This window comes from Microplitis demolitor, chromosome 2 (genome assembly GCF_026212275.2).
Source record: "Microplitis demolitor isolate Queensland-Clemson2020A chromosome 2, iyMicDemo2.1a, whole genome shotgun sequence".
NCBI lineage: Eukaryota > Metazoa > Arthropoda > Insecta > Hymenoptera > Braconidae > Microplitis > Microplitis demolitor.
Window position 1 is genome coordinate 83,596 of NC_068546.1, and position 26,463 is coordinate 110,058.

At 31.2% G+C, this 26,463-nt stretch overlaps 1 protein-coding gene across 2 annotated transcripts in view; it reads left to right on the plus strand.

Annotated features, from left to right (window-relative positions):
• The first annotated feature begins 9,294 nt into the window (after positions 1 to 9,294).
• The window catches only part of LOC103578526 (carbonic anhydrase-related protein 10), a 40,888-nt gene continuing 23,719 nt past the window's right edge, over positions 9,295 to 26,463 (plus strand). For both annotated transcript variants that reach the window (XM_014439784.2, XM_014439785.2), the window contains exon 1: positions 9,295 to 9,777. In XM_014439784.2, the coding sequence (XP_014295270.1) occupies positions 9,675 to 9,777 (103 nt within the window). In that variant the 5' untranslated portion in view covers positions 9,295 to 9,674. The remainder of the gene's footprint in view (positions 9,778 to 26,463) is intronic.

Below are 26,463 nucleotides of genomic sequence, written 5' to 3' on the forward strand. Positions count from 1 at the left end.
AAAATATATCTATAAAGAAAGAAATTCTGATTAAGTAAGTTGTTGAGCTTGATCGTGTGCGAAATACTTTTAACCATAAAAACAAAAGGATTATTCATATGATGAGGAAGATTTGAAAAAAAGTATCAACATTGGTGTTATCTCATCTTTTTACCCATGGGATGCAACCGTTGGCATTTTCACCTCAATTTTTTCTTATTCTCTTATTTTTTATACTCGTGGCAAAAAAAAAAAAGTTCCAGATTGTCATGAAGAAAGGAAGGAAGAAAAAAATATATAACATATATTTCTTTGGATTATTATCTGGACTTATATTCTTCATTATTTAACTTTGTTTATTTATTTTTGTTTTTCTTTTTATTTTTTATGTTAACTTGATTTTATTTTAAAACTTGTTCTTTTTGTCCCGGGTAAGGATAAAAGTGTACCCGAACAAAGGTAGATCGAATTTTCTAAAATAGTCGCGAACGAGCATTGAATTCCTGACGAGATAATTCACAGTACCTCATTCTCTCTTGGGAACAACAAAAGAAAATTCATGTCGAGCACGTGCATTCTTGTGAAAGAAGTGATCAACTTACTTTTAACTTTATTTTATTTTTTTGTTTTTTATATTGTTTTTTTTTTTTTTTTTTTTTTTTTTTATTATGATAATCATCATCGATTTTTTTTCTATTCTTGATAAATTTTGATGGATCAAAGGGTCGAATAATAATAATAAAAAATAATAAAATTTCAGAATAATCACCGGATGAAAGGTGAGAAAGCATTTGAACAGAATCTAGAGTCTAGAGTTGTAGACAATCCGAGGATAATCTAAAGCTCTGACGAACTGGACGAACATAAAACTGTTTTGAGAAAAATAAAAGTTATTCACTCTGTTAGCAAACTAATAGAAGCAAGTAAGTGTAAGTAAGTCTAAGCGGATAACCAAAAAAATGCACAGAGAAGAAACAAAAAACAAATAAATTTAAGGGTGATTAAAGTGATAGCAGTAGCGGGAGTGAGGTTAAACCTTACTTTTTACTCTTTATTCTTATTGTTTTCTTTGTTATTCCCTATATAGTATACTCATAATGCTTTTAAATTTAGTGAGTTATCTTTTTTCATCTACTTTACATGGTATTATTTAAAACACACATCTACTCAACTGCTGAGTAGCATCCACTATAGGTTATTCTAAATACAGAAAGGGAGAATAGGAGAGAACGGAAGAAGATGTTCTTAGCATTCGTATTCAGAAGAACCGTGAGAACAATACCGTTAACAGCGATGAGTCTGTTTGTATACAAAAGGAGTAAAGATGTTGAGGGTAAGTAAGAAACTTTAATTCATCACTGTAAAATCGCTATTAAATGCTTCACACGGCTTTCACGGGTTTCTCAGAGCAGTATATAATAATATATAATATAAATAATTATGCAAAACATTTTTTAATAATACTTCCATCAAGTAAATTTCAACAGGATTCGGTCTTTTGGTTAGAATTATTATTATTATTATTATTATTATTATATTAATATTTAAAATATTTTTATAACATCTTAAATCATATAAATCTAGTTAAAGTAGCACATCTGACGGTCAAAGTTCGTAAGGGTAGAGTATAACGGACTTGAGCTGACCAAAGCCCTTTCTTGCCCGGGGATCCGGAAAAGCGTTTTTACGACTGACGAAGCTAACTGCCTTTGGTTAAATCCAGTCCAAGAAAATGCCCACTAGATATATATATATATAGGTATAAAGTAGAATAGAAAAGCGAGAAAAGCTAAGAGTAGAGAGAGGTTACTCGCGTTTTATCTTTCTTTTCCTCTACATATATATATATATATATATATATATATATATATATATATATATATATATATATATAGGTTATACTAGTTGGGACCCGTGCGAATCTATATATCTACAGACCAGCTGCTGACTTTAATAAGTCAAATTAAATTCATACTAAAGAGATATATATACTCTGTTATATCTATATATATTTTAGTTGAGATTATTCGTTGATCTTACTCAGACATTAACGCTTATTTTTATTAATTATCTTGTGCATTACTTTAACAGTTGTCATTGTAAAACTTTGTTAATCTTCGTGTTGTATAATTTATCTGGATACTCGACTGGAATAAAACCATTAGCGATTTATTTAATTAACAAATTATATAATTATAACTCAATTTAATAATAAATATATATAAATATTATTGTAAAATATCCATCAGTTTATGTGTTTATTGAGATTAATATTATTATTTAGTATTTTGTGTAGGTAATAGTTTGTCCGAGTGTATCAATCACATCATGAGAAACTGGTCAGTCGCCTCGAGCAATGCTACACTAAATTTTCCTGAAATTTCATACTAATATTGACTGGACATTTGATATATGTATATATCATTTTATTTGAGTGCAGATCCATTCAAGTGATGTCTAGAGTTAATTTTAATAGTAAAATTCTATTGGATTTGTATCCTGAATAAAAAATATTAGGACACTGAGTGTTCAGTGTAAATCTTGTCCAATTGATATCGGATAAAAAATGAATTGAAAATAAGGTTGGATATAAATGTATTGATAAAAAATAGCGCGTGTAACATGGTAGGTACGTGTGTGCTGGTATCTGTGTATTCGGTGTATACCGGAGCAGCACATCAGATAAATTTTCAATCGGGTAAATTCTAAAAGGGCGTCTTTCCTTGACGGCGAACAAGGTTAAAAATCGATGCCGCTTGCCTACTGGCAAGTTACAGTGCAGCTGAATAAAAAACCATTTGGAGGTTTAGGGTGAGAGAGAAAATTGTAAGACGAAATGTGTAGTGAGTTCGGGCTTCTCGGGCTTCTCGGGCTTTTTGGGCTTCTTGGGCGTTCAGGTAGGAGCCCATCAGTAGCTAGGCTCTGGGTTTTACTCGAGTTGCCGAAGGTGGAAGATGCCAAGCCAACAACTGTATGAGCTTTGCTACAAAATTTTATAAGAAAAATATATATATATATAAGAGTATGAGTATAACCAGGTATAAGGTTGTCGCGAATTTTAAATTCACCGCACGTCGACGCTAAAACGCCCCCATGATTCAATTCGCATCAGTTCCCCCTCTTACCTTTTTCTATGTAACCCCATTCTATTTTATTATATGTTTTTTTCTTTTTTCTACTTTTTCAACTTTACTTGACTAACCCGACACACAAGCTTCCCGCTCTACTCCCTCTAAGACGTTTCGGGCGAGCGTCAACTCGTCTACTACTAACTCAACTACGAATTTTCTTCATCCTACTTTATTGCGAATCAAATGTACGTACAGCGATCGCCGTAACCTTTTTTTCGTCTTTTTTTTTTTTTTTTTTTTTTTTTTTTTTTTTTTAATTCTATTTTTATTTATTATTGGAAAAAATAAGAAGAAGAAATGATGGTTGCGCGATTCGAATTGATTCGAGGACTCAATGAAAGCTGGGAACTCGTGAAAAGGATGAAAACGTAAACTTTTAAACTTTGGTGCAAAATTTTTCATTCGTCTTTACTCCCTTCCTTTAGCTGCGTCCGTTTATCTCCTTCTTATTCTTTTTATATTTTATTATACTTTTCTTCTTTTTTTTTTTTTTTTTTTTTTCTCATTCAACAATATTTCATAAGTTTCTTTTCATTCTCGATTCCAATAATCACTTGGATTCATCCAACAACACCAACTAGATTAACTTAATAATTAATTCAACTTGATACATTCATTAAAGAAATATATATTTTGTTTATTTTTTATTTAAAAAAAAATAATTTGATTAATTTATTATAGTTTTAATAATATTTTATCTTGATATAGAGTTAAAAAAAAATTTTTTTAGCACAATTTTAATGACTTTTCCTAAAAGCTCGTTCATTCAGCTGGAGTTTTTTTTTTTTTTATTTTTATAAATTCTTCGAGTCAATTTATTTGGATTTTATTGGACAATAAAACCTTAAAAATATAACTGTGTAAAAAAAAAATCGTAGTTTTAAAAATTTTATTTCAGCTAAAACTCTAAGCTTTCTAATATTTTTCATGGATTTGACCTACAACTTTTTTTCTCCAACTTACTCATCGACTTATAAATTTATGAATTTCAACCCGAGTTACAGTTTTTAAAAGTTTAATTGTGATGTAAAAAAAGAAAAGGGTTTATTTTATATTAATGGTGAGTTTAAGAAATGTAAATCGTAAAATAAAGTATAAGATGAGAGAAATTGATAAGATAAGAATCACAGAAATCAAGGTTACGTAATGCTCGATGTCTGGAGGAGTATAACCCAGTGGTATAAACCCATTTGATGGTAAATTTTATTGTTAAACCAACGAGCCATTCAAGTAATTCAAGTATTTAAAGTAGTGGCATGTATGGTATGGTATGGTATACTTTTGACATTGTCGTTTAGTGTTACGATATATCATAATCAATAATGTCGTCGAGCGTCAGTAAATTTTTCCAGTCACGTATCTGGCATAAGGGGCTGACCCATGACTAGTTTGACCACTCGCATTTTATCGCTACCGGATTGTAACATTCACAGCATTCACAGATTATGACTTGATCTTTTTAAACAACAATTATAAAGATTAAAATCTTATAGATTTATATATAAAGATAAAGATAAATATTTTTAAGGAAAAGTTTTAGATTTGAAATAGAGGTGGCGGGCAGTCCAATAAATTCCCATATCCACATGACCAGTAGCTATTTCACCACGTGTGACCTGGATGAATTCGGGCAAAGCTTAATAACGGTGGGAACGCTCGTTGGCTAACATTCCACCGCGACCACCGGTATACGCGCGGTTAGCACACCTGAGGGATTTTGAGTTATGGCCGGAACAACCTAACCGGTAGACAATCCTCCTCTCTATCCTCTCTATCCTCTCTATCCTTTCTATACTCTCTATATTACTGAGACGTTATACCTTATATGTTATATGCTATATAATATATAGAGAGAAGGGAAATAGTACAAGGAGATACCTACCACTGGTTCCCATAGTTCTAGTGGCTAATGTGTTAACACATAACGTCCGTTTTACTCGAAAATCTCCATTAATTATTTAATATCTAAAATTAAATTTTCTCTTGAGCCGAATTTTCTCTTCTACTGTCTGCTGTCTGCTCTCTGCTACCAAACCCTTTACCTTTTTTATTAACCACCAACCAAGCTAACACTCGCTCGGTCTATTCATCCAAAGTAGGATTATAATTATTATTTTTATATAAATGAGTAAATGTTTAGCCACATTAGACATATTTAGGTCACTGGCGACTTGGTGGTTGATTTTCCAAGCTCACATTGTGAGCATGAGGCCAAAGCGAATTGCCACTGTCTCCTGTCGTTCCCGTACCGGATAGGAAACAAACTTTCTCGGCAGAACATTTGGATCACCGCCAGGATCTAGACAAATTCATTGGATGAGAAATTGCGCGAACTACGTCGATTGTCAAATAGAATAAACTATTGAGATTATTTTTTACCTTTAGCATTAGCATTAGCTCTAGCACTCATAATGAGTATATTAATTATTATACATATATAAATATATTTATAAAATCAATAGAGTAAACAAATTAAACAAATTAAAAGTATTTTTAAACAAAATTAAATCGATTAAATAGTTATATTTAGAATTATCTAAATTAACAACTTGGGTATAACTAAAATTGATTTTTTGTTGTCAGTTATTTTAGGATGCAAGAGATGTATATCTGTCAGCTAGGTTTAATTATTTAAATTTATTTCTAGTATTTTATCAGTATATTTTTAAACATTTCCATAAAAAAAAAAATTTTTAAAAACAAAAATAACAGAAAAGAATAGTAATATAGTGTATGAAGATATTTATGTGGTTGGCAAGTTAACACACTGCAGTAGGTTTGGACGAGAAACACACATCGAGAAACGCATATCGACGTCCGCGAATACATTAGTTTTCAAGCCCCGCGGACAGGGAATCGCACGCTCGTGGAATTGAATTTGTGTCTCGTTGGGGGATGAGGCTTGAGGTTAAATGCGGAAAAGCGAGGGGAATTGTCGAGCGTTGGATAGAATAATATGCATATGGATAAAGGATATGAAACGTCCGGCAACCAAATGATATAACCATTAAAAAAAAAAAATATATATATATATATATATAACGCTTCAACATAACTCTATATATATTTAGATAAATAATTGTTGGATCAACAAAGTAACCCCAACGCAGTTTGTTTATCGCAGATATTAGTTTATTATATATAAAATTTAATTGCGTGGGATAAAAGTACTGAAGAATAAAAGTTTTAGAGCTCTATCTTGAGAGTTTTGTCTTGACGGGCGATCAAGTGAACAGCATACGAGTCTACCCTTTGCTGAGAACTACAAGTGACTAAGTGAAAAGTTTGTTGTATTTGGACAGTATATATGTATACATACCTTTTAACGTTACCCAGTAGTCAAGTCAATATCAAGTTATATATATATATATATATAAAACATTAATACTTGACTCGTAGGATAAATCCCTAGATTTATATGTGTATTGTAGAGAGTATCAGCAGAAATAGAGGAATGGAAATGGTTCAATTGACAAGTTCAATTCAGTGTAGCGGGACTGAGAGAACTCAAAACTTGGAAATCCGTGAATAAACCACAGCATTCACGGTTGACCGGTAATAAAGAGTCGACTTGCCTAATCTCCATGTGCAAGTCATTTCTGCATACCAGCCCATTGGATGCTGCTACTGCTGCTGGACTTTATGTGGGCTCTCATATACTCAACTGGTACTTGAGCGATGAATAAATATAACCGTACTATACCACTACTCGATATCTGTTCATACGCCGACCTAGACCGCAATCTCGTATAACTATTTTTTAAAAAAACATCCATAAAATTTTATCATTTTTTGTACATCAAACTAACAATTTTTAAAAATTTATTTTAACCAAGGATTCAAATAAATATTTGTTAAATAAATTGTTTACTTGGTAAAAAAAAACAAAAAGTTATTAAATAAAAAAAAATAGTTGGGGATTTAATTTTTTAAACTAATATTTGTATATTTAAAAGAGGAGGTTGGACATAATTCACTTGAAAACTAATTCGTTTATCGTGGTGTTGGCTCGTGGACATTTGCAATTTCGATTAAAGCAGATGTTTTATACACGAAACATATCCCCGAGCGGGATCCCATTCGAATCCAATGAGAGCTGGAAAGCCATATATGGAAAGAGGGGAGTAGTCATCGACCAAGTGGGATAATGCGAAATGCAATCGTCACAATAATCGTCCACGGGCGAGTATACACTGTGGCTGGATAAGCCGCTACAAGTACCTACCAGGTCTATTTGTGGGCAATGTTGCTGGTGTGGTCTACACCCAACCCAATACCACTACCAACCACTATCAATATATATATATATATATATGACCTAGCATACCGGGAACTCTGGCTAGGCCTCATGTAATTACTTTATCCGTCGATGACCTGCGAGCTTCCTATTTAAATATATTCATATAATTTTCTTTTCTGCTCTCTTCTCTTCTCTTGTCCATATCCATTCTGCTGAAATAGACTCTACCAAAATCTGTACCAACTACCAACTAACAGATATTGGATGTATATAGAGTATCAATATATACAAGTAACTCGTATAAATAATAGGATCTGTAGATATATATGAATTTATATTATTCCTCTCTCGGTCTCATTCTCGCTGGTGTTCAAAATGCGTTTACCAAAATCTCCATATGTGCAAATAAACAGGCTTGAGTATATGCACACACCCTTTGCATGGGTTGAATCCAGTCAACGACAAATTATCTGTGTTCCCAGTTTGCTTCGAGGATAATCCGCTTTTCCTCAAAATCCTGAGTATTCAAAAAAAACTATTAAACAAAGACCAAGCTTATTTTTTTTTTTTTTTTTTTTTTTATTAAGTAATTAGGCAGCTTTTTTTTTTTTTATTGACTTAATAAATTAAGCTGGCATGATGGCAATAAATTTAGCTAGTGAATTTTTCATCATCTATGGTATGGAAAAAAATTTTAGCTGGAATTTGATACAATAGTAATAATAATAATAATAATAATAATGTATATTGTTGTTATCTTGATAAAATTTTGGTGAAATGAAGGAAATGTTGAATGAGAATAGAAATCTTTCATTTCCACTTGTTGTTTTCTTGTACCAATTGATTATTGTTATTATTATTATTATCAAAAGTAATTGTTGTTGTTGTGGTTTATTTTATTTATAATTAAATTTCGTAATTATGTAATTTAATTAAAGTAAAACAAGATTTTGAGGTAAAATGATTCTTTAAGATTGCACAAGAGTTTGTCGTTATTTACGGGGCCCAGCATAAGTTTATTCCGAGAAGTAGGCATTTGGTCAGTTAACCACTCAAGAGCTTTGTTGCCCTTGTTGCTTGTAATATTAGCCTTGAGAATCTTAGTGTTAGTAAGGCGTTATACTAATTTCGCGACCACTCTCTAACGACTCCCCTTTGAGGTCATAACTTTTCCCGCAAGCTCACAGGATCTACACTCTGTTAACTCTCTCTCTCTCTCTCTCTCTCTCTCTTATTCTCCATTTTTCCTTCTCTCACCTTCAACCTCTACTCTCTACTCTCTACCCTACTCTACTCCACTCTCCACTCTACTTTACTCCATTCTATTCTATTCTATTCTACTCTACTCAACTTGATATGTATATATATATATATATATATATATGTTCACGCAATTACTCTTGTCCTTTGCGCAGGCTCTCTAACTATTTTCCTTTTAGGAGGAGGAAAAACGTGTTCGCGCGCTATTCTCTGCCCGTTCAGTGCAACCCGCAAGCTCACAGTAGTAAGATATACGTCGCTTACTTCCAAGTGCTGCCAGAAATTAAACTCGGTTTTTTATTAATTATATAATTATTAATATTTATATTTTTTTAATTATGGACAACTATCATGAATTAGGCTAACAAGTGATTTTTTTAGTGTTAGACTAGTGACGAACTCATTTATTAATTTTTTATACTTTATTTTAATTTTTAATGATTTTTATATTGATCCTGAAACTCTGATAATTTTTTTTTTAAAAATAAAAATAATTTGTGATGAGTGAATTAAATTAATTAGAGAATAAAAAAAAAATTTAATTTGGATAAATCTTTTTCTTTAAGGAATAAGTAGAGTGTAAAGTATAAGAGTCATATGAGTCTGAAAATCACGGATATATCGGTAAAGTCAGGATAGAAAAAGAGGGAGAGAAAGAGAGAGTAAAAAAAAAAAAAAAATATCTCGAACCGAAGGATTGTGGATACTCCCAGGAGTAAAACCGAGGAGAGGAAAAGAGAAAACGAGTAAAATAAGTGGAAACTTGGATCCCTCGGCTTATCCGAAAAGTGGATAAACGCTCTGGATTTGCTAGTGCCTGGATCTTGAGTTTAATACCATTAACCGATAATTAATTGAGCTTAATTATTAATTGATTTATCCAGTAATCAATTGTGCGAAATTAACAATTCATCGTTGTCAATTAGCTTTGAGCTTAATTAAATCTTCAATAGTAGATAATTATTATTATTTACTTGTGGCGTTCAATTGGTCTGTTGATATTAAATCAAGAGCCAACACACGTCATCCATGAAATCCTTTCAAGATCCACCGATCGTCCAAGGATGAGGATGGAAAATATTAAAATTTCTGTTTCTCTATTAAGGACGAGGATGCGCTTACAGAGGCTGCTTCTTTGTTTGCTTGGACTTTTTATTTTGCTTAATGGTAAGTTTATATATATATATATTGTCTATAAAAAGAAGCTCTGTCTGAATATATTTGCTATCACAAAAAAAAAAAAAAAAAAATAGTAATAACAAGTAGACTTGATATAAAAGTTTAGTTTGCAAACCTCGAAATGAAAAATCGTTTGATTAAACAAATAAAGTTGGATCAGGTCATGAGAGTTTATAAGTTCTGGCAAGCATGTGAGTTGAGATTCGTGCAATACCATTAAACTGACCCCCTCACCGTGAGAATTCACAAAGAATAATCCATTTGTTTGTTTCCTGTATCTAAAATATATAAGTATATTAAATATAGTGTTGGATAGGGGGAAAAGACAAGGAATGGAGGCACCAGACGGTGTCTTGGCGAGGCTTTGAATTTTTTATCACTAAAACTCTGAGGCATATCCGGCTCCACGGCTCTACGGCTCCAGAGTACCGTTGCACTTTTTCTTGTTTTTCTTTCACGACAAAACTACGTCTTGTCTTATTCGCTCTGTCCTTCGTTGTCTCAAACATTCAAATGAATAATAACAAGTTTATTTGTCCTCAACAAAGTACAATCTCAAACGTTTTGATTTATAAATTTTTTTCTTTTTCTTATTTTATCCGTGATATCATTGAACTAGAGTTAAATCCTTTGACATTATAAATATCCCATGAGCATTTACAACAAGGGTGTCAAGCACACTTAAACACACTTAAACCTTGTCTTTAATGGCTCGTGTACGTGCGTCGATGAATCGAACTAAAAGGGTGAATCAACACCTATATATATATATATATATATATACACAACATACCCTTTCGAAAAGGGGATGAGAGTACGTCAATCAATTTGATTGAGGGCTCCAAATGTGGTGAATAACAATTTACTTCAAATGACAGCCTGCACATTCTCATTTATTATTATTATTATTATTATTGTCATCGTTATCATTTATACAAATTATATCCATTAAAATGATGGTATTTCTATGGGTGTAATTACACGAAAATGTCCAGTAAAATATTTTTATATTTTTTATCTAAAATTTACTTTATATATAAATGTTTATTTTACGAATCATAACCTCATGAGGCAGGCATTGTTTCAACGGGGTAATAATAAAATGGGTTGTACTCTAAAATCTCAGTCAGAATCCAACACAAGCTCGGAAAGTTTTCCGTAGAATTAATCCCTTGTAGCTTACATACCTGGTTGAATTTTATAAGTACTATTACGTGAATTCAACAGCGACTGCATCGAAGCACGCACGTGAGTAATTTTGAAAGCTTTCTGCATTTAATACTTTGTTTTATTTTTTATGTTATACCAACACTTAAAGTAGTTAATGATGTTATTAGAGAAAAGATTTTTAGAAATTAAAGATTAACGTGACAATGGTTAATGAAATAATTATTATTACCTGAGGGTGTCATTCACTGGATACGTATACGTATATATATATATATATATATATATATATATATGTATGTATTATAAAGCTTGGTCGCTGTTCCTTTGTCCAATTGCTGGAGAATGATCCAGTTGGGCGGCCTGGAAGGCTACAGAGAATTGAGACATAGAGGAATAGAGTAAAGGTGTGGTTGGCTGAGACACCAAGGATATGGGATAATAAGGAGTAAGGACAAGAGCGTCGAGAGGACGTGACTAGAATCGAGTGTAATGAAAGCTCAAATTACTTTGACAAACTTACCGGCTTACTCTTACTCTTGAAACTCTTACTTTATAACTAACGCAGTGAGATTGTCGTCATAGTCGATTGTCCTATATAACAAATACTTGTTTAAATTACTAACGCAGAATTATTCCATACCTTTACTATCTATAAAAAAATTTTTTATTTACTTACTTACATAAAATTTCAGCTGAAACTCGATAAATAACTATCTAACCACTTACGATATCTTTCCTAACACTAAATTAATTGACTTATTTTTTTTTCTATTAACTAAATATTTAAGTAAAAGAGAATCCTATGTAATATTATAAGCGTAAGAAAAAAAGCCAGTTAATATTTTAAAATTAAATATGACATGACAGATGTACAGATTTATATCTATAAATTTAATAATTAACTAAATGATAATGGAATATATAATTTTATTAAAATTATTAATGTACTTGTCTACTTTGTAACAAAACCATATAGTATTTTTGATAATATATGTTAAAATAATAAATTAACCGTCTGATAATTTATAAATTTATATAATAGATAATACAGTTGAATTTATCATGATATGAATATAAAGTTGATATCGACATTAACCAGACCGAGTTTCTCTGGTTTTATATGGTCCTCTTTTGGCAATATAAAAGACGAACAGACAAACTCCGGGTATTGTTTAATAAAACTTTTTGGCAAACTTGTCTTCTGATGAAAAAGTTTAGGTCAGCTGATGATCAAGTCGAGCTAGCTAGACATCATTACAAGTAAAAATAAAAAAATAAAATAAAGAAAAAAAAACAGGAAATAAAGGATACGAGGAAGAGTAAAACTATGGGAGGAAAATTAAAGAGCTACGGTGACAATAACAGTCGGACGTCATGACGGTAACGGCGATAAAACTGTTTGTGTGGTAGCACAACGGCAACGGGAACAGGAGCAGGAACGGGAACGGGAACGGGAACGAGAACGCAAGACGAAATGAGTTGGCAGTAAAACTCAGCGAACCCTACGATGCATATAAGTTTCCATTTGTTTCAATTTGCGTTGCCTCTACGGTCTGCTGGCTTTTTTCATGGCTTTTGCTTTTTATCAACTTAAACTCGTAAATCTCATGATGATAAAATATAATATATATCAAAAGTCAAATATTAAATTTAACAATCAATAATTTACAGTAAATTCAATTTTATTTACCATTTTTTTTTTATATATATATTATTTGAAATAAATTTAGTATTTACTTTTTTAGTCATTTTTTTTTTCTTTTTTTTTTTTTTTTTTATTCGTAAAAATCAACTGATGCTGACGTTGTCTCCGGTTAAATGTACTTGCACATTTAGCACTTTTTCCTTCAACACAACTATGTCCTCAAACTATGTTCTCTTTAATTTTATCCATTCTATCCATTCTCTTAACACAGAGCTCTGGAGTCTATGTGTGTCGAGTCAAAAAAAAAAAATAAAGAAAATAAAAGGAAATACTGGTAGATTAAAATTTAAACAAGTGTAAAAAGGTAAACAACATAAATGCCAGAGTAATAATTTATAAAACCGCGAGAAGCTAAACTAAATTTCAATGCTAAATACACAATTGGGTAATAAGTGCACAAATGACCAACTATGTACAAAACTAAGTAAACTGAGTATACTATAGTGTACAGTTATAGTTATAGTTTTGGTAACAATAGTTGTAGAGGAGTTAAACATTGTCACACACGTGAAAATGAGTATGCTGGAGTGAAAAGGTACGGAAGTGGGTTCAAACCACATTTATCTGGGCAGTTGGCACTGGCCAATAATACCAAGAGTTACCAACGTTACGTCGCGGCAACTATCCAACCACCAGAGTCACCAACATCCTCTTGGTTTCCCTACCTATCTCTTATATATATATATACATATATACATATTGGTCTATGTGTATGGTTCCTTATCTTACTCGGCCCCGAGAGCACATTAGATTTGCCCTACGACCCTCCTACTACTACCACCACCAACTTTTACTTGTACTTGTATTTTAGCATATATATCTATACCAAGTCCGCGGGGTAAGGGATATTTTACGATGAAAATTCGATATCCGCTTTAAAATGGTATCGCTATAACGATATTCACTTTGAGAATGATTCAATAATATTTTTTTACACATCAACTATTTTTTTTTTCTTTTTTTTCTTTTTTTTTTTTTTTTTTTTCGTTACAACAAATGTTTGGAAAATCAAAAAGTGCATACCTCGAACGTACAGGTATAATAAAAAAAAAAAAAAAAAGAAAAAAGAAAAATGCATACAGATATTTACAAATATTTCAAATAAACGCTATGGTAATTGTATTATTTTATTTAAATAAATTGTTAGTCAAGAAATAATGTAGGAATTTTTGAGCTAACCGGAAGTTATGTTTAATACATCGTAGTGGATAAAAAGAATTTAAAAATTGTGTAATATTGGGTCTATATTTTTATCGGATAAATTTCCTGAAACTCATGTGTTATGTTGAAAGAATGTGAGATAAAGTGGATGTCTGATATTTTCACATGTGCCGGAGAGTTTTGTAGCTTCATTCTGATACAGATAGTAACGTCGGCACTGACGGGTTTGGATACCAATGGAAAAAAAAAAAAGATTCGTTAAAATGGTGACTACTCCCGTGAAAAATTCTGCAGTGTCCGAGTTCCGAGTTCCGGGATTCGAGGAATCGAGGGATCGAGGGATCGAGGGATCGTTCCCTCGCTGGTGTACTGTCCTGTATTCCACTTGGTATCCCATTTATTCGAGTAGAGACCAGAAGAGGAGTCGGAGAAAAACAAATAGACAGAGATGGAAAAACGTTAACCCAGAGAGTAGATAACACCGGATGAAATGTGCATGGGCATTATTTTTCCGAGTAAATGTGCCGTAATAGAAAAAATTGTGCAACTTCCAGTTATCCCACTATCCCACTATAGGTATCCAGTATGGCTTATTCACTTGACTGGATTTTACACCTTAATAGACGACGCTAAGCTAAATAATTTTATCACATGTATATATAATCATATTGTTATTTTTTTCAACATTACTTATTATAATTAATTTAAATATTTTATTATTTCATAATCAACTGCTTTATAAAAGCTGATGTCTCTGAACTTGTATTCGCGTTGGAGGAACACTTTGTGTTAATAATATAAATAATAACCTATGAAAACAGCTCATAAACTTGACGATTAATAATTAAATTATAATTAATAACAATGTAATTTTTTGTTTATTAATGGATATAATTAAAAAGATTGTTGAGTAAATTATAAAATTAAAATCAGAGTATAAAAAAAGATTTATATTGGACCATAGATATAATGCACGAATGCGCTCCCTCATTAGGTTTTTTTACTTTTAAGTTTAGCGAATTGAAAGACTATGGTTGCGTTTTGTGTAAAGTCGACGAGATGGAATCAAGTGTACGAAGGGTGAAATTAAAAAAAAAAAAAAAAGAAAGAAAAAGAAAAAAAAAAATTACCGTGTCTCTCTTAAAGCCTTTTCAGATCAGGATAAAAAATTTAAAAAAAAAAAAAAAAAAAAAAAAAACTAAATAAATAAAATGTGTACATGTGAATAAAAGAGACACGTGATATTTATATTTTATCAATTTTATATATTGCGATAAAAAAATAATTCAAGATGAGAATGTTTGATTCTCAACTCGGGTACGTGGCGGAAAAATATGAAAAAATTCCAGGCAACGTTTTTGAATGCGGTCTGATTCACTGTTGCATTGCAAAGGACTGCGGTTTAACGGGGTAAAATGAGTGTGGGAGGTTACAGAGCTGGTGCGATACGTGAAAGAAAAAATAATAAAAAAAAATTTTTTTTATATCAAGTAAAAGAGGTTGAGACCGCTTCGGTCGGAAAATTTTTACTATATTACTGTATATATACTGTCTGAAAAAGTAGTGTAAGGAAAAAAAAATTAAAATAAAATAAAATAAAAATTTACTCATAGAAGAATTTCCGGGTAAAAAAATAATAAAAATAGACTGAGCGTATAAAAAAATTTGTGGAGAATAGAAGAGGATCGAATGAACGTGGCATGCCGGTTTGCCGAGTGGTTGTGGCCGTCGACGACCAGGCGCCAGTCCACGTTTGAATTTAAGTGAGGATGGGTGGTTTAGTTTAGTTGGTATATTCCAAAGAGGGAGAGAAACACAGTGTACAGTCAGAGACTTTTAAAATGTATCGCTGGCAATATATGCCGGCCACGCGGGAAAACCAACCGCCATTGCCAGTCGAGCGGGAACCGTTAAAAACTGTTGGTGGTTCGACCGGAAATGCGAAAATTAAAATAAACGAATGGCTGAGGGATGGAATAAAGTTTCAATAAAAAAATTGTCAAAAAAAAAAAAAAAAAAGATAAATTCATAGGATGAGAAGAAAAAAAAAGAAAAAATTGAAAAAAATTGAATAACTAAAAATGATAAAAATGAGAGCGGAATTTGGGTAAAAATATTATAAAGTTTAAAGTGGTTGTAGTGAGCTCGAGTAGAGCAAAGAGTACAGGCAAATTGAAATGAACGACATTAATTTCTATGAAACACGCAAGGGGACTCTCGAGCATGACATACAACATGGCGGCATAAAATTATGTACCGGTCGTACCGGTCATCACTCGCCAAGAAATTCTTTGAATAATTCTCAGTGGTCGTTTACTTGACGGCTATATACACCATAGACACAGAGGACTAAAATGATAACTGATAAGCTGCATTATTCAGAAAAATTAATCTTTTAAATATTTTTAGTAAAAGATAAAAATGTCTGAGTTTTTATTTTAAATAAAGGACCTAGACCGTTCATCAGCCTCAGTACTCCGGATGTCTATACATTGCGTATCGAACTATCGCGACTCGTATCTCACAGCAAATGGCGCCAACATCCGCAAACTCAAAACTTATCACTTTTCTCCGACGTTATGGTATATTTATAAAATAAATTTTCTTTATACACTCACATACTCAGCTCAGCTCAGCTCAGTTCAGCTTAACTTTGATATTTTTTATCCATTAATCTTTTTTTTTTTAACTCTCTCAATTCAATGGGTTCAATTACTGTATTTGTAATTTTTCAACGAGCTAAATAATAGAGATAGAAAAACCTAAAAGGTATTTCTTTGATCCAGCAAATGAGACAAAAAAATAAAAAAAGAGGCAATAATAAAGAGTATAAGTGTGATCAAAGGGTGAGCTTTATTGAGTATCCGATGTCGTGGAAATCCGTATCTGATTGGAATCCGATCTTTACGGCACGTAAAAGATAGTCCACTGTTGGATGATTCGTACAAAATAAAAAAGTATAAAATACTATCATAGTATTATATATGTGATGAGAGTGTGAATTTCCTTTTAAACTGTCGGATAATCCGTCTGCGGTGTTTCCTGTATGCATGCATGCATGCAGCCGGTACTTGGAACCGGATTCACCAGATTCTCATTCTCTTTCTATTATTGCATTGTCCTTACTCTCTTTTATCTTTTTTCTCTCTTTTCGCCCTTTTAACATTTATTCAGGTGGTAAGATTATACTACAAATAGGTGAGTGAGACCGAGGGTTTAGCATCCAAATGGTTGCAATTTCGAGCAGGTGATAAAGGTGATAAAGGTGATAAAGGTGATAAAGGTGACACAGCGGTTACAGCCAGTTACGGACATGCGGACTGAGTGAGTCTGAGAAAGAGGACTGAGGCTTGAGGCTTGAGGCCTGAGGGTTAAACTAAACTATACTTACCTACTCTACAACCCTTTACTACCCTCTACTACTCGTAAACCCCTAAATAGTAACCCTCTATCCCTTTTGGTTGTCGGCATTGTCGGTTAGTTGGACACCCTCTATTGTCAGATTTAAACCCATTTTTGTAATAACAAAAAAAAAAAGAAAAAAGAAAAAAAAAAGTTTTATTTTATTATTATAATTGAATGATAAGTGATAATATTTTTATTATAAATTGTTGAAATAGGTAGTGGCAATAAAACTATTTATAAGATCAATACGTGGATTGTTTAAATTTATCTTGAATCTTGATCGTGCAATTGTAGCCATTGGTATTGAGTGTGGAGTAAGCCAGGAAAGCTCAATAGAGAAAGAGAATGAGAAGGAGGAGAAGGACAAGGAGAAGAAGAAGAAGAAGAAGAAGAAGGAGGAGGAGGAGGAGGAGAACAAAGTCTCTGTATCGGAAAACAATTGGAAACGTTCGCACCTGTACTTGGGTGTGAGAATCTCCCCGAGGCAGTAGAGTACACAGAGCGACAAAGTGCGAAGATAATTTCCGTGGGATGGTTTGCTCGGTAATTAGGGACCAGCCTAATGACCTTTAGCAACTACTGCAATCGATTAATCTATACTGGTTAATTATTTTACACCGCGAGTGGAATTAAATTTTACCCTTGTCTTTTTTTTTTTATTATTTTATTTTTTGTAAACACGAAAATTGTTTGAGAGTAAAATAGAATATGGAATGGATGAGAATAAAAAAATAAAAAAGTAAAATTGATTGAAAACGTCAGGATGCAGGGTCCGTCACGTTACTTCCGGATCCTGCAGGCAAAGAGCTAGAAGCTTGGGTTCCACGACTTGCACGATAGGAGTTGAATACGAAAAACCGTGTAGGGAATCCGAGTCGTCGATACGTGCACATCGAGTAGCGAGAAGTCAATGCTCCAATGAGACGTTTTCGTCTCTTGTATATGTCGAGAAAACTACCAGAGACACGTCGATTCCAAAGGGAAAACGGAAACTTGCTCTCGCTATTCCGGTATGAGTGAACTGAGAAACAGCCAATGCTAAATATATACATATACATATTGAAAATTTGTTTTTTATTTAGACTACCTACGTTACATTTTCTTTCTCTCAAAACGTCCCATGAGTCATATATATTTCTTACCACAGTTGCTATGATATTTTTTCATATAAAAATTTGGATACGCCAACAAGTAAAGCTATACAAATGTCGATTTGAATTTAAATTAAATTTCTTTGATGTTATAATAAAAATCCACTCGTATCATCTTTAGATATATATATATATATGTATATACATTTTTTAAAATTATATTTTTTACTACTGTTTACACATAAATCGTCATATTTGTTGAAAAATTTATGAAAATAATTTTTTCAAGGATAACCCATTTTCGGTAAATGAAAAAAATCATTTCTGGCAAATTGCCCAACTTCAGATATTAATTTTTTGAAACTGATATATATATATATATATATATATGTTTTAAAAGTTAAATAATTTAAGTAGAACGATAACTGTTTTATCATGAGTTTTTTTTTTTTTTTTTTTTTTTTTTAACAGGAATAAAACAAGCGCAAATGAGAGGAATATTTTTGAGTGTAGTAGGGTTCAGAGACTAGTTAATTTAGTCACCTATTTGAATATAAATTTGGCCGTCCCCGTGAAATTCTCGTCGTCGGGTAAACGCACTGGCAAAGAGAACGGAATGGCTTTGGCCCTTGAATAATCAAGAGTCAACTGAATTTGTAAATTCTCGAGATGCCGAACGTCCGTAACGTTAAAGTATGCATCTTCAAAATATTTGAATATATAACACATAAATTTTGTTATTTTGTTTACATGATAAATATTTAATTTAAATAAATTTTTTACCTCATTTTATAACATCTAATGACATTTTAAAACTCTATATTCATTTTAATTTTCTATTAGCTGTTGAAAATTTATCCCAATAAAAGTTTTGTAAAATAATATATCTATATATGTTTATCGTATAAATAAAAACATGTTTTTATCAACAAATCACAGGGGCAAACTTTAAAACAGCTGGAATCGATTTATTTCGAGTGTTTTTCTCATGGACGATTTTATGTTGCCTGCTCAAGAATCACCAGTTTAAATTTATTTTTCTTTGCTACACACGATAAAATTCAACACACACATACACACAAAAAATTTAATACATCAAATATAGATTATTAAATATTAATAAATATATCAACCATTTTTATATTTTAAAAAAAAACTTTTTTATTACGTTATAATTTGTCACTTTATTAAATTAAATCACTTTACAAATTAATTCGATCTAATAAAAAATTTAAATGCTAATTAAATATTTGGGTCAAGTAAAAAAATTAATTTCTCGCCACTAAATTTGTCAATCGATAATTAACATTTTAAATAAATTTATTATGATTTCACATTTAAATTGACATTATCAAGATTTATCCATAAATATTTTATTACACGATATATATATATATATATTTTTCATCGTTTACCAATGACTAATAATATGTTATATCACATTTATATATAATAAATAATATATCAGATTGGAAAATGTGAAAAAAAAAGAAAAAAAAAAATTGTCGAGCGGTGGTTAACGTTGACACGTTTATCGGTATAAAATCGTGCCGTTCAATTTCACGGGTCGAAGAGTCCAGCCCAGAATCGTGAACTCTCGGAAACAAGATCTCGCGTTTGAAAAAATTCGCTTGTGAGAATATTTAAGAAAGATGCTACGTTGCAATATTTTTATAACTTTTCCTATAATAATAATAATTATTATTAATTAATAATTAATTTATAAATTAAAGTAATGTTATGAAAAAAAAAAAAAAAAAAAAAAAAAAAAAAATTATGAAGAATTTTTCATTAATTCGTTGGTTTAAAATTTTTATTTTATTTTCTTTGCTCTCACGGTCAAATGAGAAGAGTGTGAAAGTTTTATTCCTCCATTGGGCAAATACCCCTTGGGATAAAAGTAGCCCAGAGCGAAAAATACCCTCTATATTCGTATATACGTAATCTTAGAGCACCAACTCCGAGCTCTTGTACAAACAACCAGAAGAATTTATACTGATGATGACTTTTCTTCTGTTTAATTTAGATTTTTATTTTGTCATTTTTATTTCATTATATAAATTTAAAATATTTAAAACTTTTATTATTTTATATTTTTTTTATTATTAAGAATTAACAATTAATTTACTGAGTAAATGAAAAAAATTTATTTCATTTTTATTTAAAATTTTTTTTAAAAATTATCTAATTTATTATTAAAATAATTAACTATGATATTTTCTATCATTTAAACTTGTAGACAGTTACTGCCAATTTAATTGAATTAGTATTTTTTTGTTTCCAACATTAGCCTTCAACTGAATCCTTTGAACTTAAAACCTCAAAGGCTCATTAATTATTTTATAGAATAATACCGTTAACTATTATAGACTATGGAATTTTTTTATTTATTTTTATTCACTAAATCTAATTACAATTTTAATAAAAATAATTATTACCAATAATATTGCAACATTCAATGCTATGACAGCTGATAAAAATTTATAAATTATTTTTCATTAAAAAATAAATACACGCTATCGTCGAAAGGTTTTTTATAAATTTAATAATATTTACACCAAAATTTTGCTTCGCTTTTTTTTAAATTACTATTTAATAATAAATTCCATTATACTGGAATATGATATTAACCAAAACAAAATAATCCTTCAATTACATTCACCAAAATTAATATATTTTATAAAATATTATATTAAATCAATGCCATATGGCATGTGTTCATTTTAACTACAACATATACATATGTTTATATTTATGTGAATTTCAATTTTGTGTAATTGATTATAAATAATAAACTCGAGCCGTAGTTATTTATATTAAATTTCAAATTATTATTATTATAGCTAATTATTTATAAAAAAATCCGGTCAAAGCTTTTAGTCTTTAAAAAATTAAAAAATATTTACAAATAATCAGTAAATAAAAGAAAAAAAAAAAGAAAACTAGCCGAGTTTTATATTAAAATAGAATACCAATTCAAATACGTCTATATTCATAAGTCATATTTTATTTTAAATTAAATATTTGCCTGACTATAATTTTTTGTTAAATATTTAATATTCTTTGATCTGAATTTTTATTTTTAAAAATTTTAAAAATTTAAAGAGTCCACGACTCAGACCCCCTAATGAGTATTAAATTTTAATATTTCTTCCTCTCAATCAAAGTGACATCTCTGAGTCAATTTAAAAATATCTTAATTTCATTAAAGGAATAAATTTTATTAAAATAAATCTTATAAAAGTTTGGCGATTTATTATTTACAAGATTTATTAATAATTTTTATAAAATTACTATAAAATGACGTACAATTTATTTAAATATTAAACTCTTGGAGTTTTATTTCACACCGAGGTTTTGTATTCATTGTGGTGGTTGTCACCTTTGATTAACGTCTACCCTTGGTATTAGCCTATAATTAAAATTTTCAACTGGGTATTAAAAAAAAAAAAAAAAAAAAAAAAAAAAATCAGATAAATTAATTTTTAATTTGTTGTTATTCATAAGCCACAAATAATGTAATATTGAAATTAATAAACGGACATTTGATATTGATCAGTTTCACTTGTTAATAATAAATATCAGAAATATGTTTATTAATTATAAATAACTTAAGTAATAAACAACCAAAAATAAAAATTATATTAAATAAATATTTAGAATTGTATTTAATAATATCCCAATTACAAAATGAATATTTTAATGAATCTTTAATATAATTTGTGAGTTGGTGAGTGCTTTAAACATTCCATGAGTTCCTTTCCCGTTTTCTCGATCCGTCTCCGGCATTATTCAAGGATTTCCTTGATAACTTGACTTTGTTAAACTATTTGAAATTTTCTCATGCAGTGCTTTCGTTAAATCCTTCTAAAATATTATTATTTTATCAACAATTCTTCCGAAGAAAATCATTAATAACCAGGCTAAATAGTACGTTAATTAATTTGAATATATATTTTTAATATTATAGAAATTTCTCTAGGTCTGGTTAAAAAAAAAAAAAATAATATCCTATTGTGGTAATACAGAAACCAACGAACGTGACTCTGAACAAATTTTCAATCACATTTTTCTACATATTCAAGTAAATCAATTTAATGTGAGTGCATCAGGCTCAAAAAATATTATTTTACGATATAAATTTGAATTGTTATTATTATTATTATTATTTCTATCAATAATAGGCTCTGATAGTTTAATTTAAGTTGGATAAAATAACTCGGCACTTGGTTTTTTCTCAGCATCTTCTTGACGTTTTACCTAACCTTAAATCGAAACCTCATTCTTTCTTCTTTATTTTTTATTTATTTATTTTTTTTTTTTTTTTTTCTAGTTCTTTCTCTTACGACTTAAATATTTTTATTTTTAGCTTTTCTTTATTCTAAACTTTCATCACGATCGTCTCTTTTCATTTTGTACGACGACAAAAGACCGCGGGCCAGGCGTAATCTAAAGTTCGAACACCCGATCAAGTATGGAACTTGCAAAGAAGGACAGAGATGAAGAAAACGAATGAAGGAACCAACCAACCAACCAACCCAGAAGTGGACGACAAGAACGACTGGAGTTGAAATAATATTTCTACCGACGTCGAACTAGAAGAAATTTTATAAGAAGCCAGTAAAAACTCTCTCTCTCTCTCTCTTTCTCACTTTATGCTATTTGTGAATCGACTTTTTCATTTATACTTTTTCACATTTGCATTATTATTATAAAAATAAAATTAAACTTTAAAATTTATATTAAATAAATAAATAGAATAAAAAAAAAAAAAAAAAAAAAAAAAAAAAAAAACATGTGTCTTGTTGTGTAAAATAATGATTGTCATGTTAACGATGAGACTTGAAGCAGTGGGAGAAATTAACTGTTATGTTTCGCCAACCCTTAGATTAACCCTTATCGCTCGACCCAGTTGCCCGTTGGATTACCTGTCGCTCTGTAACATCCCGTAGAAATCCCGTGGCTCACGTATATATCCGCAGAAGATATCCGCGTAGTTAAAACGACAGGATCTACTGTAAAGCTAACGACAACAACAACAGCAACAACAACAACAACAACAACAGCAAAAACAACAAATAGCTCTTGAACTTTTATTGCCAGCAGGCAAAAGGAGAAAAAAAATTGAAATAAATAATAAAAAAGAATAAGTTTAAGTAAAATAAAATAAGATTTAGTTAACGTACACAAAGGAAGGACAATACAAGAGTTGAGTTGATGATAAATTAAATAAACTATACGACTGTTGAATAAGTAATTTGAATTAAAATTTTTTTTGGACAACCTTAGCTGGAACCTATTCTCTATGGAATAGAGAATAAAGAGAAAGAGAGTAAAATATATATATATATAAAAGATAAAAGGAGTGAAACTAATTAGGACGTTAGCCTTGTAGTGGAATCGAATTTGGCCAGGTGGCTGGTCACGCGGGCGTGTAATAAGCCACGGGATGGTCCATTCCAGAGACAAGAGGACGCAAACCGAGATGCAATAGTAGAAACGGATTACTCAACCGTGTTACCACGTTGTTAGTCAGTTACGTCACGCCCCAGAAATGTACGTGCTCTGAGATAGCAAGAACTCTGGGTTTCCTCAATCGTAAGCTTTCTCTTCTTAGTCGAAAGTCGTCAAATGATCGGTATGGTAGCAACTCGAGTTATTGCTCAATCCACCATCTATATTCTCTGGTATACATCAGCTTTTGAGTTAGACAATTTTCAGTCATGATAAACAGTGGTATTTTGATTAGCCAATGTGTCTGACTAGTTGACTGGTCGGCTAGTCTACTACTGATAAACGGATCAAGGATAAACCCAACTCGTTACTCGTTACTCGTTACACGTTACTAGCAACTCTTAACTCGTTACTGGATCATTGTGCTACTCAACATGAGGTACTATCATCAACGGTCTTTATTGCCGTGACGATCGAATTGCGGTTATACGTATTTCTGGTATGGGTTTGAGGTAGTAAGAGCCCTAGGTAGTGACAAATCCAGCAGATAGGTCAGCCTCGATCACCAACCTGGTGACCGAGCTATTACTGGACATCAATTGAGCTTCGACCACGCGTCCGTACCCTCGATGATTCTAATTGGCACATAGTACCTAGTACCTAGTACCTAGTAGCTGTTGGCTGGCTGTTGGCTGTCTGGTTTCGCGTGCGCACCATCGCCGCAGAGTGCCAGCCAAAGTGGATTACATATTCGTATCCCAGAGCATGGTCGCTGTATTCCTGGTTAGCTTCGGGCAGTCACTGCTCCTACACTTACTCTAAGTTGTATGTTGTATGTTCTGCACAGAGAACGGGACTAACCCTGTGAGTTAATTTAATTATCAAGCTAACCCTATAACTCTCCTACCATTTGCTATAATCAATCTTGTTTACAGTATGCTCACGTATTTTGGTTATCTACCAATTACTTCATTTATTATTATTATTATTTTTTTTTTTTTTTTTAAATTATCATTCATATCTCTTTACTTGCTTTTACTCAGTCAATAATGATAATAAATAATCGTGTTAAGATTGACCTTGAAAAAATTTAATAATGCGAAAAAGCTTTTTAACATTTCATGCCGAGATATAAAGCAGAGAGAAAAGTTTAAGTGGTACATTAACAAAGACGTCAAAGAGATATGCATACCTAAAAAAATTAAAAAAATTTTAAAAATTAAAAAAATAATACAAAGAGCTTGAGGATTGACTCTGTGACGCAAAAGTGGTACACGAGGATATTTTTTTGACCTAGGAGTATATATCAGTTAAAGCTATTTATAATACTCGTAAAAATAAATAACCGCTTATTCATAAAAAAAAAAAAAAAAAAAAAAGAAAAAAAAACAACAGTATGACAAATTAATTTTACAAATGGAGTTCTCCCTTTCGGAAGACGTTAAAAAATGTTGGCTGTGCGTGCAAGTGTCGTTTGCGTGACAGTGACACTTTTTTCGCTAAATTAAATCTTAATTAAAGTATATGTTTATTTATTTATAACAGAGATATTATTGATGAGATTATAATGGGTAAATAATTAAAAGGTGACAGAGTAAAGAGTAATTTTATGGTGGCAACAAGTTTCGTTTTTGACTTGTTCTGGCTTGCTCTGGCTTGCTCTGGCTTGCTCTGGATATCCCTGGTGACACATGACATCTATCGTAGATATTATACGAATTTCATTGGGTGTCATGGTCCAACTTTAATAACTATGTGACATCTAGTCTCAAAGTTTCACAGACTTTTCATGTATCTGTATATAAGTGAATAGACTCTATTTGGTAGTCAGTACGACACTCAACAATAACACGTATGCTTACGCTCAGATATGATAGTTACACATACGATACCTTAGCTTATAACTTGTTGTGCCAGTTTTGTCAGACACGTCAACTCAAACTTAAATTCAACAATAAACATAATATCATCATATCATCATATCATTGTTTAGTTGATAAACTTATTATCATAATTTAATAAGATTCATTTTTAATTTTATATTTAAACAACCATTTTACCTGCTAAAATATATAGACTTAGTAATATATATGGGCTTGGAGTTAAATTAGTTGGTTCTACGTGTCTGAGCGTATTTTGTAAGCTTTCGAGCTACCATCGCTTGCATCTCCACTTGTCCAGTTCATGTAGCATCCCCTAGTTCATATACCGCCACCCAACTCTCGTCTCATCCCTAACTCTGACCCCATCCTCAACCCAACTCGACTCGACTCGACTCGACTCGACTCGAGCCAGCCTTTCCAAGCCAGCCTTCATTGAGGTACTTTCGTCCAGCACATACCACTTGCTGCTGCTGCTGCTGCTGCTGATTCTGATTTTGATTCTGATGCTGATGCTGATTCTGGCTTGCTGCTGGGATCTCGAGCGCAGATCCCGGAAAACCCGCAACCAGTTCACAGATAAAACATTATAAAATTATCGTGTTTTTACATTGGTCTTTTGAATTCATTACCAGTCTACGTAATTTGAGAAAGACATCAACATACATGATATAAAGTAAAGATTTTATTAACGTAATTATATAAAAGTATTTTGATGATTTTTACGTCTTACTAACTTGATAAATCAATTAAGACTACCTTATAAATTATACAATACATATATAGTATGTGTGTGTGTGTAAAAAGG